Raw genomic sequence first — 18,890 nt, 5'->3', positions numbered from 1 at the left:
GCACCAAATGCAATGGGCCTTGCTCCATGACTGGGATTCCTAAATGGAGCCCAGAACTTCCATGATGAGGATACATGGACAGTCACTACCAGATGTGTATTACTGACCCCACACTCAATTCCTCCACAATCTAGGGCCCGTGGTATTTACTACTTTAAGTCAGGTGAGTACATATAACCCAAGAGCAATGATGCACCAAAGGAATTAAGGTTTGTTGCAGAAAGTTATTGCCCTGCAAGTTAACAGCACGATTGGGTTTTCGTCATAGAGGCAAGTACATGGACACAGCTCTAGGTTACTACACAATGTGCTGTAGTCTCCTGATTGTGACCTCAGGCTGGACTGCTTAGCCAGTCATTGCACTGCTGGGATACACAAGCTGAAGGTTCCCTAGGACAGCAGTTCCCAGTTGCTGGGCCGCAGACCAGTGCAGGCCGTGAACCGCCGGCTGCCAGGCCATGGCAGCTGCCGGAACTGAAGCTGGCTGTTTGTGGTTGCTCGCCACCACATAGCAGCTGGCTTCAGCTCTGGCAGCCGTGGCTGCTGATTTTGCCCAGAGGCAGCACTGGGCTAAGGTGGTGGCAGGAGAAGGCAGAGCAGGAGGCGCCTCCCTCCCTCCTCCCTGAGGTAAGATGGCCCCAAGTACGGGGCCCAGGATGGTTTCCCCGAAATATCCAAAGGTTCTGTTTTGGCTGCTGGCCCCTTCTCCCTCTCTACGACTGCATTTGGGGGGGGGACACGTGACTCTTCATGCGCCCCATGTGTCACCCCATAAGGCAGTTATAGGCAATCTGTAGACCACAGAATGCATGCATCCCATCAGGGTTCTGTATGACCCACAAGGCATTTTGTTCACTGTTGGCCACACCCAGGGATGCCAGCTTCCACTGGTTTCCATCCGCATCGTTTTTTTTCCCCTACTGGTATTACTAAAGTGACACACATGGAAAGTAAAGGCACATGAAGTGAGGTGCCTGCTGATTGCACACAACACTGACTGTAAGAGCTGTGCATTCCCTCTGCATCCAGTCAAAGTGCTGCTACAGTTCAGTTGGCCCACCCTGCAAATTCCGCGTAGGCAAATGCAGTTAGTAAAACTATCCTCTCCTGGGAGACTGTCTTGGTTGCCACGAGCTTGCAGCCCAGTGAGATGAAGGAAGGTCACACATCTGGCCCCTTCAGCCTAGGTTGCTCATCACTGCCATAAGAGCTTCCTCAAGTGAGAACTACAGGTTGGACCTCTCTGGTCCTGCACCCTCAGGACCTGACCAGCTCCAGATGAGGAATTTTTCCAGAACCAGGGAGGTCATTTCTGGCCCCTGTGCCACTGCCCTCCCTCCCCCTCCCCCCGATCTGGTTTGGCCACCAGCCAGCGCCTGCCGCGTGCCTCGTTGGCTCCATTGGGTTCCCAGCGTCCTGGGGGAGCCCTGCTGGGGTGCACCAGGCTCCTGCTCGCTGCAGGCAGCTTGCTGCCCTGCCGGTCAAAGGGCTCCTAGCCACTAGCGCTCCACCTGGTCCAGGAACATCCGTGGTCCAGATGTTGCTGGAGCAGAGTCTCGGCTTAGAGAGGTGCCAACCACTGGCTGTCTCGCCCTTGCTGAGACCAGACAATCTCATTGCAGAGAACGCTCCGAAATGCCTCCAGTCACGGCTCTCCCCCGTCGTGCGCCCTCTCCAGCCCGCCCGAGCTCGGCGCGCCGCCTGCAGCCAGAGTCACCCACAGCCAGTGCACAGGCTCCGCGCGCCCTCGCCAGCCCGCCCCAGCTCCGCGCGCTCCCTGCAGCCGGAGAGCCTGTCCCCTCCCAGCCCGTGCAGCAGCTGCCCCTCTGGCGGCGCAGGGCGCTCTCTGACCTGGCATGATGGCGGCAGTGGGGGATCCCGGCCGGAGCCGTGCGTGGACACTTCCTTGGTGTGTAGCCGCAGCTGCCAGTCCCTCCCCTCCGTGCGCTGGCAGGCCCGGCCCCCTCCGACTGGCAGGCGGCTGCTGCGGGGAGCTCCAGCTGCTGGAGCTCGGGTTACACCCTGATGACTCCCTCCACCAGCCTCGCTAACATCCACCCGCCCAGCTGCACGTCAAAAGAAGCCGCCGCCTGCCCAGCTCTGAGCAGCAACGGGGGCCTGGGCTTCCTTCTCCTCCCCCTTCCCCGGGACTGGCAGATGCCAGCTGCAGGCTGCGTGTCAGACACTAGGGCCTGGCTGGTAACTCCTGGAACAAGGCTCTGATGCTCCATGGACTCTGGGAGGGTCTGAGCCTTGGCTGCCAGCAACAGGGGCTCAGCAGCTTCCGTGCCGCAGAACTGGCCTTCGTTGGTCATTGCCTTTCTTGGGGCTTAACCCCCAGTCTGTAGTATGGAAATGGAACAGGAGGGACAAGGCAAGTGGGCTGTTATTTCGGTACAAATCAAGCACCTTCCAAAGACAGCCTGGAAAGCGGAGCTCAGGGCCCAAGAAAGGGAGAAAGTGGGTGTGTTTATGGGGGGGCCCTGGCAGGATATGTGAAGGTCACATATGTGGGCAATCCCCTCAGGTGCATGGGAGTGAAACCAGTCCTTTGTGCACATTATTTACTAGACATGGGCCCCAGCCATACCATTCCATCCAGATTTCCAAAGCCCCCACATTGAGGGATTTTCTCTTTAGTTTGTGCACAGAATACATAGCTGCAGAGGCTCAAAGCTGCCCTGAGATGGGAGAGTGTATGCAGTGGGACCAGTCACACACACTTGCACTCACTTGAGGAGTCCTGCTGAAGTCAGTAGAACTACTGGCGTGATTAAATGCCAGTGTAAATAAGGCTTACAGAGTAAGGTCCCAGATCAGAGTTTATTAAACAGACCAGGTAAATGATAGAGTGTGCCAGATGCAGAGATGCTGGAACACATATTTCTCTAGTCAGGAGAGATGTGATTATGGAATCTTATATAATCACAGGGGAGGAGGTAAAACTCCTAGTTGTGGGGCAGTTTGAAACTATAGTATATTTAGTCTGCACTGAGTTTAAGGGGTACTTTGAGAATTTACCAGCTGATACGTTGGTTTGAAGTGACATAGGCCAAGTCTACACTGGCACTTTACAGCGCTGTAACTTTCTGGCTCTGGGGTGTGAAAAATCACATACACACACTCACACCTCCCAAGCACAGCAAGTTACAGTGCTGTAAAGCACCAGTGTAAATCAGACTACAGTGCTGTTAGCTACGCCCTTCGCAGAGGTGGCCTACGTCGTCGTGGCCCCACTTTCAGTTTAGAGCACTGCTGTAGCTGTGCTTTAAACTGTTAAATGTAGACAAAGTCATAGTACCACAGCCCACAGCTGTTAGCATTGTGACTTGTAGCCAAAGGAAGGTTGTCTCTGAGTTCCCACAGGTAAAAGCTGAGGAGGGAGAGGCAACAAGGGCATGGAGGAAGAAACCTCTGTGTTTTTATCAGCAGAAAATAGTAAGGTGGCTGTAGGACAAGGAGGAGGGGAAGTCATCCTCGTTAGCAGAGGCATCCCTCAATGCAAGTAAAAGCCAAAAAGAGTGTGTTGCAGAGCAAAGTGCAGCTCTCTCTTTGGAAAGCATAAAGAGGCCTTCCCATGGCAATGTCCCAGAGTGTGAGCTCAAGGGGAAGATTCTTTACAGATGTAGAAAGGATGTACCAGGCAGGCCTACTGGACAAAAGTCGAAGTTGGAAGATTAAATGGATTCTGCTGACTCAGAGAGGCAGATGGCTTATTCACAGAAAGTCACTTAGATCAGTGGTTTTCAACCTGTGGTCCACATGGACCAATGTTTCCTTTAATCTTTTCCATCCATGTGTGGATTTTTTCTATTCATGTGTGGAATAATTTTTTACATGCACTGAGGCATGTGTGAATGTACACCAGCGGTATAAACAAAAAATATAGCTTGGGTGCTCTGCTAATCTGCTGGGCAGCACTGGAATCTCTCCTAAGAGGCCGCACAAGCGCACTGCTTACAGGGAACACTGTCTTGAACCCTGGAGGGTTTTCAGAGGGGTCCAACACCTGCATTTTAAAATGTTTAGGGTTCTGCGAAGGAAAAAAAGGTTGAAAACCACTGACCTAGACCAAATTCAAGATCTAAGTCATTGGATCTGCAAACATGGAGGGCCAGATTTTTGAGAGCACAGAGCGCTCAACAACTCCCATTGTGAAACTCATAGGACAAAAGAGCTCAGTATGCTACATGCTCAGCCAGGCCCACCAATGGGGGGGAGGGACCGACAATACAAAAGGCCCTTGAAATTGCTGCCAGAATGTTGCGCGGAGCACTCTGGGCAGCACTGGGGGCTGCCTGGGGCTGGCACGACGCTCCGTGGTGGGATGGAGGTCTGCCTAGCCCCAACCCTGTCTCTGCCACCTGAGGCCCCTTGCCTTCCAGGGTGAGTGCTTAGCAGCTCCCTCCTCCCCTGCCTTGCAGAGAGGCTGTTGGCCCTGCTGAGCTCAGCTCTTTTGAACATCTGTCCCTTTCATGCATGATATAAGATTCAAGAGATTGCTGGCCTGCCTGGAAATCTGTTAATTGAGAAGACAATGGTTTTGCAACCTCTTTCTAGCAGTATAGTATGGCTCTTTTTTGTTTTGCACTTCAGTAGTATTTTTCTTTACCCCCAGGCTATATCTACACTGCCTCCCGCCCCGCCTTTTCCTGAAAAAAATATGGAAGAACGGCTCTTGCGCAAGAGGGAGGTTTTGCGTAAAAACGGAGCCTAATTAATTATGCAAACAAGGCGTGGCAATGTTCCACGCTTCACCTCATTTGCATATTTTTTGTGCAAAACGGGGGCAGTATAGACATAGCCCAAGAATCTTGAATGACAATTTCTGTGCCATATTTACTGTAGTTTACTGCAGTTTAGCATATTGTAAGTATAAAGGTTAACACATTCCTCTAGTATATTACTTCAGCAGAAGCAAAAGTGACTTTCTGTGGAAGTTAATCTACAATTCTTATCATTTGTGCACTGTATAGCTGGCACAGAAAGACAAACTATTTCTGCTGTTTCACCTTAAGGAATACTGAGGTTTGTTTTGTTGCTAGCCACAACCAAAGCCATTCTTGAAGCAGATTTGCTTATGAATTTTTAATCTTTCAAACTCAAAACAAAAATCCATTTCTTTGGTGAGTGCATATGGCAGATACAAAACATCCATTGTCTTCACAAATGATGGGCAGAACTGCTGTTGGTTTTAGCTAAGAGGAGAAGAAGCTAGAAATAGCCAGAATAAGTGGTTATAAAAGACTTGGCATTAGTTGTCATGGCCTTGTTCCTGTACTCCAGGATGCAGCCCCTGGCTTGCCTGGTTCTGACCCCTGAGGGTCAGGGGCCCCCCAGCATTGGGGAGCTCACACAGGCTCTCCAGCCCCCCAGCTGCCCCTCTGTGGGGCTGGAGAGCACACAATCTACTAGCCTGCCCCCCCTCGGCTCTCGTGCATGAGGGGAATATGGGGAATGACTTTCTCCTTCTCAGTCAGGGGCCACATCAATGAGGCTTTGCTTGTTTGTTTTGCTTCTCACTTGTGTGTGCCCCCGACTGATTTTTCTGTGGGTCAGCGGCCCCCGACCCAAAAAAGGTTCCCTCCCCCGCTGTAGTCTATGACATCAACGACAGTTTGGTTTTAGTGAGGACCGCAAGATTGTCTTCTAGTATTTATCATGGATGCATATGTGCTGATTGCTTTCTTGAGTCCTCCCCGCCCCCACCTCACTCACCTAATCCCCACCCTCTGCTGTACCATTTGTATTGTCATAATATATCATTTTACTCTGGTGTATCAATCTCACTATTAGAAGAGGAAAGGAAATACAACTATTGAATTAGCTAATATATATGTTACACTCCTACTGTGTGGAAAACTCCAGCCCTCCTAAAATACATGTTATATTTTTAACATGGCTGTCATTAAAGGTGTTTCTTTTTTATTTCCAATCATTAAGGCCTGAGCTTCAGGAGCAAGAAGATCGGAATTCCACCTATCCTTAAAAACGTGGAAGTCCTATCTGGCTGTAGAACCATTTGCTACATCACACTATGGTGTATTTCTGATATCACTGTTCTACCTGTCTGTGAGTGTTGGGGGCTACTAGCCAGTATTGCATAGTGTTTCAAAGCTGCACAGAGCATGGCAAAAAAATAAAAAATAAATTCTACAACCTGCTCTTCCTCAGAGAGAACGGGCAAGCCTTTGGAGATACGGAATAGATCAGGAGGCTTGACACATAAAAAGGTTAATTTACAAAGTAATTAATTATTCATGAGATTTAGGTAGGCTCTTTTCTCTGCATCAGATTCAGTTCTGATGCCCCTTTTCAATTCTTATCATCAAACTAAAAGGTAAAATATATAAACTGATACATCATGAATATATTTCAATGACCAATTTCATGTGCTTGCTGTTTGAACTGGGAATATAAATTTAGGTTTGCAGAATTAACTGCTAATTTTTGAAGCAATTCATTAATTGTATAATTTGTAACAATGAACTTATATATCAGCATAGAATGTAAGTTTCCCACAAATAATGTTTGCATTTTTTCTAATTTGCACATGCAGTTTCCATGTTTCCTTGCACAATTTATCTTAATTGGATATTTAGAAAAGTGGATTCACTCACTTATGGTTAACTAGGAAAGGTAAACCAAAGTTGACAGCTAGATTTTCAAACCTAAGAAAAAAGGATTAACTCCCCTAAATGGAAGAAAGAGCTTCAAATGAAGCTTCTAATTAAATATGGATCTATTAGCTTTATGAGGCAGAAAACATGAAGAGATCGGTGTCATTCAAAAACTCCCCCAAAATTGCCTGAGCATTAAGTTACTCAACCAGGTTCAGACAAAAGGCCGATACCTTTACTGACAAGCTTTGTTAGAGGAGCAAAGCTGAGCCTTGAGTCTGTGTGCTGTGATCAATGAAGAATTAGATAAATTATTTATTACTGTGGATTTCTGATAACGGCACAGGCTAGGCAAAGGAAAGGCTTTCATTAAATTAAAGCACTTTGGAAGAGCTGTATTTCTAAGCTGTTATACAAAGGCGAAGGAAGACATTTTGTAATTATGACAGGCATCAAAAAGACAAAAGGCAATATTTATACTGAAGAGAAACAATAGCTCTTCCAACCTTCATACAGGGGATAAAACCATTGCAAGCAGAATCAGCCACTGTGTTCTCCCCTGGACACTTCCTTGTCAATGAGAGACCATTCTAGGCAGCCCAAAGATCTGAAGACCACCCTCTGAGGCACATAAGCGATATTGTTCCCTAGCATCTCATGGTGAGCTCCGTTTTTCATGTACTTTACTGTCTTTTCAGATAATGGTCCAATAGCTTCTAGCTCTGGAATGGATGGCTTTCTTACATGCCATGCCGCCAAGATGTACTATAACAAGACAGCCTTCAATAGGTGTAAAGAGACTTTTAGCATATATTAACACTGTTTTTAAGGCAGAAATCCTACAGGAGCTGAAAGGTGACATGCAAGTGGATCTTTTGACTCCAAATGAATATGCTATCAGATAAAACTATACATATAAAATATGTACTCACATACTCTGAGGGTACGTCTACTCCACAGGATAAAGTCGAATTAAGATACGCAACTTCAGCTATGTTAATTGTGTAGCTGGAGTCGAAGTACCTTAACTCGGCTTTTGGCACTATCCACGCAGAAGAAAGTCAAAGGGAGAAAGAACACTCTCCCTTTGACTTCCCTCACTCCTTGTGAAAGCAAAACTTAACCGGCATCATTTGGAGCACCCCTCTCAGTTCGAATTAACTGTCTTAAGTAGACCCACTAATTCAAACCCTGGAAGATCGACAATAGCAGCTTTGATCTTCCTCTGTAGTGTAGATGAGATGTATGCTGAGAGATTCTGACCTGACAGCTATACTGGGACCTAATCATGCTTGACTTTCCCTTTGAGAGAGACCTGAAAAGGTATTTTTCCTTTGGCCTTCTAGCCATATTATCTCCCTACCCTTTCCTCTCTCTGCAGAAATTAAAGGTTGGTTGGCTAGTATGGCCATCCCAGCTGATTCATTTAAGAACACATCACCCTCTTTATACATGTGTGGTTATATGGCCATCAGAAACTGACTACAAACTACCATCAGCAGGCCTCCCATTTGCCAATTGGGAATTTAAAGCTCTCTGGGCCATGAGCCAAAACCTGTTGGAGTAAGTGGATAGAATCCATTGCTGGGCCCAATGTTTACAATATTTGCACTCCAAGATGCTGTTTTAACACTGCGTCTATATAGCACCCGAAACTCGAAATAGGCCATTTTGTAATTTGGCACTGTCTAGACAGTGCCAAATTTCGAAATAAAGCACTATTTTGAGCCATCCCTTACTTCTCGTAGAATGAGGTTTACAGGGATGGCAAAATAGCGCATCTGCTGTATTTCGAAATAGCGGACACATTCAAAAGACGCAGGGTAGCTATTTCGGGATACTTTTGGTATCCCAAAATAGCATTGCAGTGTAGACATACCCTGAGTGATCCACAGCAGAATGCAGCATTGAGTGCTCAACAGCACTTCATGCCCACTGAAGTCTAAACTGCTCATATGAGTCACCAAAGAGCCTTTTGACTATGGGCAGCTCAGAGCAGCAATGTTTGTACATGGCACCAACAGTCCGCCTTGTTTGGGATGTTTAGATCTGAGGATACATTTGAGACCCATCTTCAGAGGAGGTATGCATCTCCAGGGTGCTACAGAACCCAGGTCCCACTATGCAGGCATATGTAAGCTGGGTGGGGCTATTGGCTTTGCCATTCTGTGGATCCCCCAGTTTTTCCCTTTATGAAGTGGAGTGCAGCCACCAGAAAGTCTGCTCCTGGCTGAAAATGGAGAACTAGCTGCAGAATGGCTTGTCTGTCACTCTGTGGTCTTATGGAGGACGAATTACTTCCCATTACCCCCACCCAGTTGTTAGAGAGCTCCCCAATGCACAAGCCCAACTCTTTTGTGTTGTGTGCTAAGGCAAGATTTCAGCCAAGGGAGATGGATTGGGCTCTGAATTGAGAGCTGTCTTCAGGATCAGTTTAATTCCCTGATTCTTGTTTTCAGTGCTCTAGCTTGTTTTAATATCCTTCAATATACTTTCATATCCTATCCTTTAACAGGTTTCAGACAAAGGAGTTCCAACCCTATTTCTGCATATATGGGATGGGGGGGGGGGGGAGGGAATGACTTTTGTAAGTCTAATCACACAACTATGTTACTATTGGCAAAGAGAACTCTTCTGGGATCCAATCTGGATTGGATAGTCAGAATGAGTCATACAGTTGACACAAAAACACTCAGGTATGGACAACCAGACAGATGCATCGTGTTAACACAATGACAATATGTGCAGGTGCTACAGGCAACCAAACATAACCATAGGCATAACTATGATGTGGCATGTACTGGACAGGAGTATGACAATGGAAAACCCACTGAGAGCCAGAACCATGATAATCTAAGAGCAGTATTGGGTATGGTGTGTGCATTTACAATATTAATGTAAGTATCATGCTGAATGCTTAATACCACTTCAAAACCATTACAGTCTAGAAGTAGAATAATGCTCATTTAAAAGCTGCTCTATCTAAGAGCTGTAATTCCCAGCTCCCTTGCTCCCTGCTGATGGCAGACATAGTATGTCAGTGGAGGCCAATTATTTTCAAAAGCAGAGATTCGTCTTTGGTTTTTATCTCCTAATTCAGCAAACAATCTATATGACCTGCCAACTACCCTGTTTTATTTTCCACAGTAACAGTTTAAAGGACAAACATTCCTACTTCCTGATTAGCTAATCTCAAACTAGAATACTGATTGTTTCTTCTGCTAAACAGGAATATTTTGTTTAATTTAATTATTTTGTTTCTTAAATGTTGCCATTGTCACCTGGCATCACAATTAGAAAATACATTGGTTATGCATAATTTCTCAATAAGATTCCTTTTTTCCCCAGCTGGATAGAGCAGTGCAGGCCGCGTATCTAGTGAAATCTCTGTCTGTGATAAGAAAATAGAATGAGCGCTGACAATTCTTCCAAGGATCAGGTTACGCACTAAAGTCCCAGCAATAAGCACTAGTTGATAATTTGCAAAACAGAATCCTAAAAGGAAAAATCTCAGTATTCATCAAACTACCAGCCACTCCTCTGCCCAATCCCTCACCCTTCCTCTTTCTCTCTCTCTCTCCTTTATGAGCTGTTGTTTTGCTTCATCTGACTTTGAAAGTCAAATGATTCATACTACTGAAAACATTCTATATAGAAATGTTGGTCACTTACATGTCCTGTAGGGCATTGTCCATGGGATACACGCCTTCCAGGCTATGTCCGAAAAAAGGTAAAACGGGGGCTACGGAAAAAGTTGTCTCCCTGCTTCCATGAACAGGGGAGGTCACTGACAAATAAATAAAGTGAAAGTAAAGTCACTGAGAGCCACGTACGGCTTTGTGCGACCAGCAGAGGCCTCCCTTGTGTGCTTCAGAAGAGAAGAAAATGCCAGCAAGGCAAACTACTGCAAAGGGAGTGATGTTCAAATGTGGGCCAGATCCCACTCTCACTAACATCAGTGGGAGTTTTGCCACTGATTTTAATGGCTGCATGAGGAAGCCTAGAACGGAAGAAATCCGGGTTTTACAGAAAATTGCAGGATTCTTGACTATTATGAATAGTTAGGATGGGTTTGCATATGGAATAGACTAAGTGCTCATCGTCATTAGCCCTTATTGTTCATTTATTAGCTAGAGGTCAGCCAAAGTAAACCCCTGAATCTAAACACCTGTGGATTTTGGGAGAAGTGCTGTGCCAGATCCAAACTTTTGAGTCTTGGCCCTTTATCTATTAAAGGCCAAACTAAATTTCTAGAGATGAAGACCTCAAATGCTGGGCACTCTTGAAAGCAGACCTGAAGACTGGCCCACTCAGGCGCACCCCCATGTATCTGTTACATACATCAAAGGATCAAAACTCTGCTAAATGACGTTTTCCCTTGACGTTCCAATGCCAATGCTAAAACAAAAGGATGGCAGGACATCAACAATGGAAAACTGGAGTATGTCCTGTTCTGGGTGTACTGGAAAAGTCAACATATGTAAGCCTTAGGGGTGGGTCATCAGGCCGCTGGATAGCTATTATTACAAGCATCAATGTGTTTGTTCAGTGGAGAATGCCTGGAGAAAGAACTCCTGGATGCACATATGTATATATGTACATGCATATGTTTATAGTTTGAAAATACACTTGTGATAATGTCTTAGCCCATGTCAAATTCTAATAAGGCACAATTATGCAAAATGAACTAATTGACTCTGTGTTGATTTAAAGACTAGAAATCCCTCCACCACAAAACAACTAACCTTCCTCTCCCCCCACAAGCTCCAAATGTCCTAATTAGGGATGTAAAAGAGTAGTTGAATAGTCTACTACTCGCATTCCCCCCCGCCCACTTGTTGGCTCAATATCAGAGGCAACAAGAGTGGGGGGAAGCAGGAGATGGTGCTGAGGGGAGCTGGCTTAAAAGCTGGTTCCCCCCAGCACCGTGTCTGCGGTGGGGGGGAGGGGCAGAAAAGGCAGAGCCGCAACGGGGTTAGCTCCCAGGGGCAGTGTGAGCTGGGACTGCTTAGTCTCAGCTTGTGCCACCCCAGGTAATTAACCCCACTGCGGCTCTGCAGTTTAAATGTAGTAGGAGCCAGGCTGCTGCCCAGCTCCTACTATATTCTCCCCCTTATGGACTAATTGATGGAAATGCCACTGATTACTCAATTAGTGGCTTATCCTCAATTTAACATCCCTAGCCCTAACGTGTAAAGAAATGAGACTTGGAGGGGAAAAATCCCACATTTGAAAGGTTTTCCTTCCCAGACTCCTTATATGGAAATATTTGGACTGTTCATTTAAGTGCCTCAGCTGTTCTCCATTGTCAGGGAACAATAATGGGGCCCTTACTCCAACCACAAAGGACTTTTAAATTAAACCCAGAACATGGAAAGGGATTGGAAGCCACTGCAGATTCTGAAGCATTGAGGCAAAATGCTTTCTGTGGGCGACACTAAGCAAGGCCCCAGTCCTGCAAACACTTCCATTTATCCTTAACCTGAAATCCATGAGCAGTCCCTGAATACGCATCTTTTTGCAGGATCAGGACTTCAGTGAACAGCTGGATTCTGGAGTAGATGTACTTTCAGAGTGCGATTCTGCAGTGATTCACGACTGTGATGCTGGTGCAATTCCATTGTTACATTAGTATAAACTGGGATAAGGCAGGGCAGAGAATACAAATGGTTTGCAAGCAGGCAGCAGTGTGGGAATTGCACAATTAGGTTCCCACCTGTTCAGATACAAACATACCAGTTAGCAAACAACTTTGGAAGCGACCAACGCCGTGAAATCATGACACAAAGAGCTTCTGTGAATCATTGCTCTTCATAAGAAGGCTCACTTTTGTGTAAAGTACACAAAACAACCTCTTTATGGGAGTTCAACAAGAAGCAAATGAATCAATTTCAATAACAAAAGGAGCTAGGATTTGGTCAAAAGAATTTGCATAAAACCTTTGAAGTTGCACAGGGTATAAAAATTCAGGCAGAATCTGACACTAAATATAGAAGGTGTATTTCTGCCTCATAGTAACAAAAAACTATATTGTTCCTAGAGTTTTTACTTCCCCCCCCCTCCACCATTCTGGAGATTTCTGCTTCAGCTCTCACCCTCAGGCCAAGTCTACACTGACAAGTTACTGCACAATAAATCAGCTCCCAGCACTGTAACGCCTGAGGTATCCATACTAACAAGGCACTTAGTGCGCACTAACTCCACAGTGGCTGCCCTCTAGGTCAGTGTTTCTTAAACTTTTTAAGACCGAGGAACACCAAGCAATATTTTTTTATGAGGAACATCAAGGATTTTTTGTTGAGAAAAAAAAAAGGGAGGTCGGGGGAAAGTTATTGAGCAAAAAAAAACCTAAAACAAAAAAAGGTTGCCTGCCTCTTTAAGGGCAGCCATTTTGAAGTCTGTTGTTCTCCACGGCACACCTCCGACATCAATGTGCCATGAACACAGTTTAAGACACACTGCTCTAGGTAAACAACCTCAATGAGAAGTGTAAAGCTTGCTGTGCTCTGGATACAGCACTGGGGCGGGGGCAGTGTGGACACTTGAATTGTTTGTTGCATTCTGAGTGGCTTCTGGAAGTAGCCCAGTCTGCTCTTTGTAGCCCAGTCTGCTGCTGTCTGAACTTACAAGACAGCATGCTGACATCCCCCATCAAACTCTCCCCACTTCCCCTGGACTTCTATTGAAAAGCAGTTGTCAATGTGTAGGATGACAACCATAGAGCAATGAGATTGGGAAACCTGCATCATTTGATGCTAACTGCCCCATGCAGCATTTCAAACCCTTCCCAAAGCGCCCTGCAGCCAGTTGCACTGTGGGACAGCTACCACAATGCACTGCTCTCTGTGACTTGCAAGAGCTGCTAATGAGACATGCTTCACCATCACAAGGAGCACAGTGTGAACACAGAACACCAGTTTACAAAGCAGTACTGTAACTGCCAGCGCTTTACATCTGCCAGTGTAGACATAGCCTTCGTATCTCTGCCTTCCAACCTTACCTACTCACCTTTAGATCCTTTCTCTGGTCTTGCTTCTTCCCTGCCTGAGTTTCATGGTCACTGCATTGTGGAGGAAGGAGAGCAAGATCAGAATAAAAACATTAATTTATCTCCAAAACTAGATTTCTGCTAAGTGCACTTTTTAAAAGGAGGAAACAAGAGGTTACATTTTCAAAAAAAAAAGACTTTGAAATACTAAATTTAACAAAATAAACTTTTCAGAGACACACAATTCTTGTCCTTGTCAATCACTGTCTCTTGGGTCTCATCTGTGGAGGAACTTGCTTGCAGTCTTCTGGTCCATCTGTTCTCTTGGGTATTTTTGTGCCTTGCACTACTCAGTCAGATGAGTAACTGAGACCAAGGCGAGATGAAACGGGATATTGCAGAGACAATGTAGTTCTCTCTGGGTCTCTGCTTAGCTGGAATTTCCTGTTCTCATCTCCCCAGGATATGGAGGCTCAGAATCCCTCTAGCATCTCACATCTGTGAAATAGTGGTAGAAATGTAGCCGTGTTAGTCTGGTGTAGCTGAAACAAAATACAGGTCTATGTAGCACTTTAAAGACTAACAAGATGGTTTATTAGATGATGAGCTTTCGTGGGTCAGACCCACTTCCTCAGATCAAATAATGGAAGAAAATAGTCACAACCATATATACCAAAGGATACAATTTAAAAAAAATGAACATACATGAAAAGGACAAATCACATTACAGAACAGAAGGGGGATGTAGGGGGGAGGGGGAAGGAGGTAAATGCCAGTGAGTTAATGATATTAGAGGTGGGGAAGGGGAGATGTCTGTGAGTTAATAGAATTAGAGGTGATAATGGGGGAAGCTATCTTTGTAATGGGTAAGATAGCTGGGGTCTTTGTTAAGTCCCGTGCGGAGAGTGTCGAATTTTAGCATGAATGCCAGTTCAGAGGATTCCCTTTCAAGTGCAGATTTGAATGTCTTCTGAAGTAGGATGCAGGTTAGCAGGTCATTCAGACAGTGTCCTTTCTGGTTGAAATGACAAGCAACTGTTTTTTCTTTGTGATCCTGTCTAAACAGGACACTAAACTCCAAGAAGCTCTGGGAGACAGACCCATAGTCTCCTATAGACAACCACCTAACCTCAAGATGATTCTTACCAACAACCACAGGACATACCACACTAATACCAACCCTGGTACTTTCCCTTGCAACAAACCCCGCTGCCAGCTTTGTCCACATATTCACTCTGCTGACACCATTATTGGGCCTAACCAAGTGAGTTATAAGATCAAGAATACATATTCCTGCGCCTCCAGAAATATAATCTATGCTATCATGTGCCGAAAGTGTCCGTCTGCTATGTACATTGGACAAACATCTCAGACACTTCGCCAAAGAATCAATGCCCACAAAACAGACATTAGACAGGATCACAAAGAAAAAACAGTTGCTTGTCATTTCAACCAGAAAGGACACTGTCTGAATGACCTGCTAACCTGCATCCTACTTCAGAAGACATTCAAATCTGCACTTGAAAGGGAATCCTCTGAACTGGCATTCATGCTAAAATTCGACACTCTCCGCACGGGACTTAACAAAGACCCCAGCTATCTTACCCATTACAAAGATAGCTTCCCCCATTATCACCTCTAATTCTATTAACTCACAGACATCTCCCCTTCCCCACCTCTAATATCATTAACTCACTGGCATTCACCTCCTTCCCATCCCCCTTCTGTTCTGTAATGTGATTTGTCCTTTTCATGTGTGTTCATTTTTTAAAAATTGTATCCTTTGGTATATATGGTTGTGACTATTTTCTTCCATTATTTGATCTGAGGAAGTGGGTCTGGCCCACGAAAGCTCATCATCTAATAAACCATCTTGTTAGTCTTTAAAGTGCTACACAGACCTGTATTTTGTTACATCTGTGAAAGACACTGTGAACAATGGTGAGACTTGCATTGTCCTCTAAACAGTTTTCATTGAGCACTGGATTACAACGAATGAGGGCAGTTCAGGTCTTTCTTACAGCTATTACCTCAGACCCCACTGTCTGCTGCAGATTCTCATCACAGCTTTGGGTTGTGTTCTGCTCACACTCAGAAGAGTTTCTTTGTGGGGCTAGGAATTCCCCATCACTAGGCGCCGACTTCTCCTCTAAGCTGGAGGATTCTCGACCACCTCTCTGTTCCAGGCCCTGCCCCAAACTCCACCCCTTTCCTGTCCCCATTCCAGCCCTTCCCCCAAAACTCTGCCCCTGCCCCACCTCTTCCTTACCTCCTCCCCTGAGCAGGTCCCCTCCCCCACACTCCTGGAGCTTCCTGAATGCCACAAATCTGCTGTTCAAGGTGCTCCAGAAGCACTGGGGGTGGGGTGAGGGGCATGGTCAGTGGTGCCAGCAGCAGGCAAGAGGCACAGATGAGATGGAGGGAAAGAGGGAGCTTGGATGCAGGTGGGTGAAAGAGCTCGGTGCGGTGTCTTTCCGGTATGGTGTAATGGCTATAAATAGCTTGCTGGTTCAGTGTGCCGGATCAGACCAGCTCATTTGCACAGCTTTGCCCACTTACCAGTTTGCCAAACTGGCCCATTTTCACCTCTGCTCATGACAGGAGATGCCACTAGATGAAGGCGCACTAGTGAGCCAGAGCTAATTCCCATGATGACCAGCAGGAGGTGGCACAGGGGTGAGTGACACCTCATTAGAGTGGGGGTAATTAAAGGCCATATCATAGTGCATACAAGAGGGCTGAATTAAGGTTTTATAGGCAATGTTCATTCTTGCATTCCCTAATTTGGGAGTGTTTGGCTTTGCAGCTTTTTAACCCTTAACTTCACATTTCTTAATTGTTTGTTTAATTTATTGACAAGGGAAACCGTAACTAACCTTTAATACAATTTTTGTTTGAGAAAACACTAGAGTGTATGTCAAACTATGTATACAACAATAGTGCTACCTCTTGTAACTTCGTTATTTAAATTGCAGGATTGTTCATAGAATGTCCACATATTGAACAAGTCAGCACTGCATGAATTCAATATCTCCCTGTATTTTAAAGGAAAATGTTAATATCATTAAAAGTTTAAAAAATGATTTGAAAGGTACAGATTTCTCAGTGTGGGAAAATAGATAATTTAGAAATTATCATAAAACTTATGTTTTTTAAAATTGTGTAAGAAAACTGAGAATTATCTGTAATTTCCCACTTTTTAAAAAGGTAGATATCCAGAAGGCGATAGCTCCCACTTCATTAAGAAGCAACCATTTATTTGAAATGGAGTTGGGATTTTACTGTTGCCCTTTGAAAGGAACATAACAAACAATTACCCTTTGAAAACAAACAGTGTAACTTACCCCAATACAAATCCAAAGGGCCATGGTGACTACAAGAGGTTATACAATGGCTATGGGCTTTCCTTACAGCTCTTCCTGGACCTAGGGCATTTTTTGTAATGCTCTGGTAATCTGAGCCATCCAAGCAGTGGTGTTGGAACAATTTATTTAGTGTGGCTGCTGAGAGCCATTGAACAAAATTATATGTCTAGTATATGCTGGAAACCACTTCAAGCCAGCCACTCCATCACCCCTGTTTCCAAGGCAGTCATTGCCAGGATATTTGTGGCAACTGTGCCACTTCTCCTCCATGTATGCAAATGAATTGGAGAGAGTCAGTGATGAGCGGTTGATTATCTCTGATGTCCGCTCAGGCCGCAGCATGGGGCAGCAAATGTGATCAAGAGGTTTTCCAATGTTCCAGTTTTCCCAACTTAAAAAACAACAACAAAAATCCAACAACATACAACCCCAAAATACACAGTGGAAATCATTCCATTCACATGTTAATTAGTGGCTGAAAATTGGTTCAAACTCTCCATGGCATGTTTACAAACCACAGTTCAGAACAAAGATAAAACACTGAGGTCCCGACCCTGTAAAACAGAAAATTCAGATATAGCTTCTCCCTGCTGCAAGATCACATATTCATTCATTCATTCATTCATTCATTCATTCATTCATTCATTCATTCATTCATTCTCTCTCTCTATGTCTACAATGCACTGGCTATGTTTACACAGTCTACACTGCAATTTGCATAGCTTTTTCGGCTTCTTTTTTCAGAAGAGGCTTTTCTGACATTTGACCCATCTACTCTGGGCCAAATGTCGGAAAAAAACACTTTTTTGGAACATCCCTTCTCCTCATAAAAGTGTGTCTGCTCATCTGAAATTTTTTTGGAAGAGCAGATGCATTCCCTGGACACAAAAGAGTTTCCAACATAGCCTCTCTCTCTCAAATTAAAGTTGGAGTTCTGCAGATATTGCTGAATCTTATAGGGCAGGGCTGGGCAAGATGTGGCCTCGAGGCTGAATCTGGCCCACCTAACACTTTGATCCGGCCCACAGACTGCATCTGGCTGCTTTTGATTTATATCCTGCTGCCCATGCCACCAAACTTCCAGGTAGTAGGATTGTGACGGACCCGGTGGGGTCTGCACTGGCCACGTGGAGAGACCCCCCCGGCCCTCTGGAAAGCGGCTGCCGCGAGCGCCGACAGCCAGCCGAACGGCGCGGCGCCAGCACGGACCCGCCGGAGAGGGCGGGCGGGCACGCGCCGCGGGGTAAGGACGGGGGCTCAAGTCACGGGGACACGCTTGGCCAGGGCGCCGTGATGCGCCTCGCGGGGCGGGGCCGCGGACGCACGGTGGGAGGAGGGGTGCGGGCAGAACGCCGAGGAGGCAGGGCTTACCCCCCAGACGTCATCCACCCGTGACCATAAAGGCGGCGGCGAGCCGCCCAGCAAGAGGAAGGTCAGGGAGCAGCCACCCTGGCTTCCAGGGGCGTCAGAACCCCGGCACCCCGGGCGATGAGGAAGGACGGCGCAAGCAGCTGGCGACTTGCCTTGGGGCGGACTCGGCATCTTCAGCGGGGTAAGTGATCTGACACCGGTCTGGCCGCTGGGGCCGGCTGGCGGGGAGTGGAAGGGGCCTGAGGCGGGGCCTTTCTGGCGCCCGTGGGCAGGCGAGGGGCAAGTAGCAGCCCCGCCGGCCGTGGAGAGCTGTGCGTGAGCACCGACTCCACTTAGGACCTTGGGCTGGGACCCGGAGGAGAGGGCGGGCCCAGGTCCCCCACTCCCCACACCCCCTGCCCTGAAGCAATTCCCCTAAGCGACAACCCGGGCAGCAGGGGCTGGGGAGAACAGTAGCCACATCCCAGCCCCACGAATGTACTGCCCCCCCCCCCCCGAGGCTCCGAGGGGGAAAGGACCAAGGACCGAGGAGAAGGTCAAGCACCC

General features: G+C 46.3%; 1 protein-coding gene across 8 annotated transcripts in view; it reads right to left on the bottom strand.

Moving 5' to 3' along the window:
• CARD19 (caspase recruitment domain family member 19) overlaps window positions 1–11,697 on the bottom strand; it is a 58,048-nt gene extending 46,351 nt beyond the window's left edge. For 4 of the 8 annotated variants that reach the window (XM_075938932.1, XM_075938931.1, XM_075938933.1 and 1 more), the window contains exon 1: window positions 1,852–5,681. Coding sequence is in view for 2 of the 8 variants with exons in the window: in XM_006129717.4 (XP_006129779.1) it covers window positions 10,293–10,308 (16 nt within the window). In the remaining 6 variants the exon portion in view is untranslated. Of the gene's footprint in view, window positions 1–1,851; window positions 5,682–10,292 lie in introns of those variants that run through there. The other 4 variants (XM_075938929.1, XM_075938928.1, XM_006129717.4 and 1 more) reach the window with 3 other exon arrangements.
• Between the last annotated feature and the right edge of the window lie 7,193 nt (window positions 11,698–18,890).

This window comes from Pelodiscus sinensis, chromosome 11, assembly GCF_049634645.1.
Source record: "Pelodiscus sinensis isolate JC-2024 chromosome 11, ASM4963464v1, whole genome shotgun sequence".
In the NCBI taxonomy this organism is placed as follows: domain Eukaryota; kingdom Metazoa; phylum Chordata; order Testudines; family Trionychidae; genus Pelodiscus; species Pelodiscus sinensis.
This window is presented reverse-complemented; position numbering and strand designations above follow the sequence as displayed.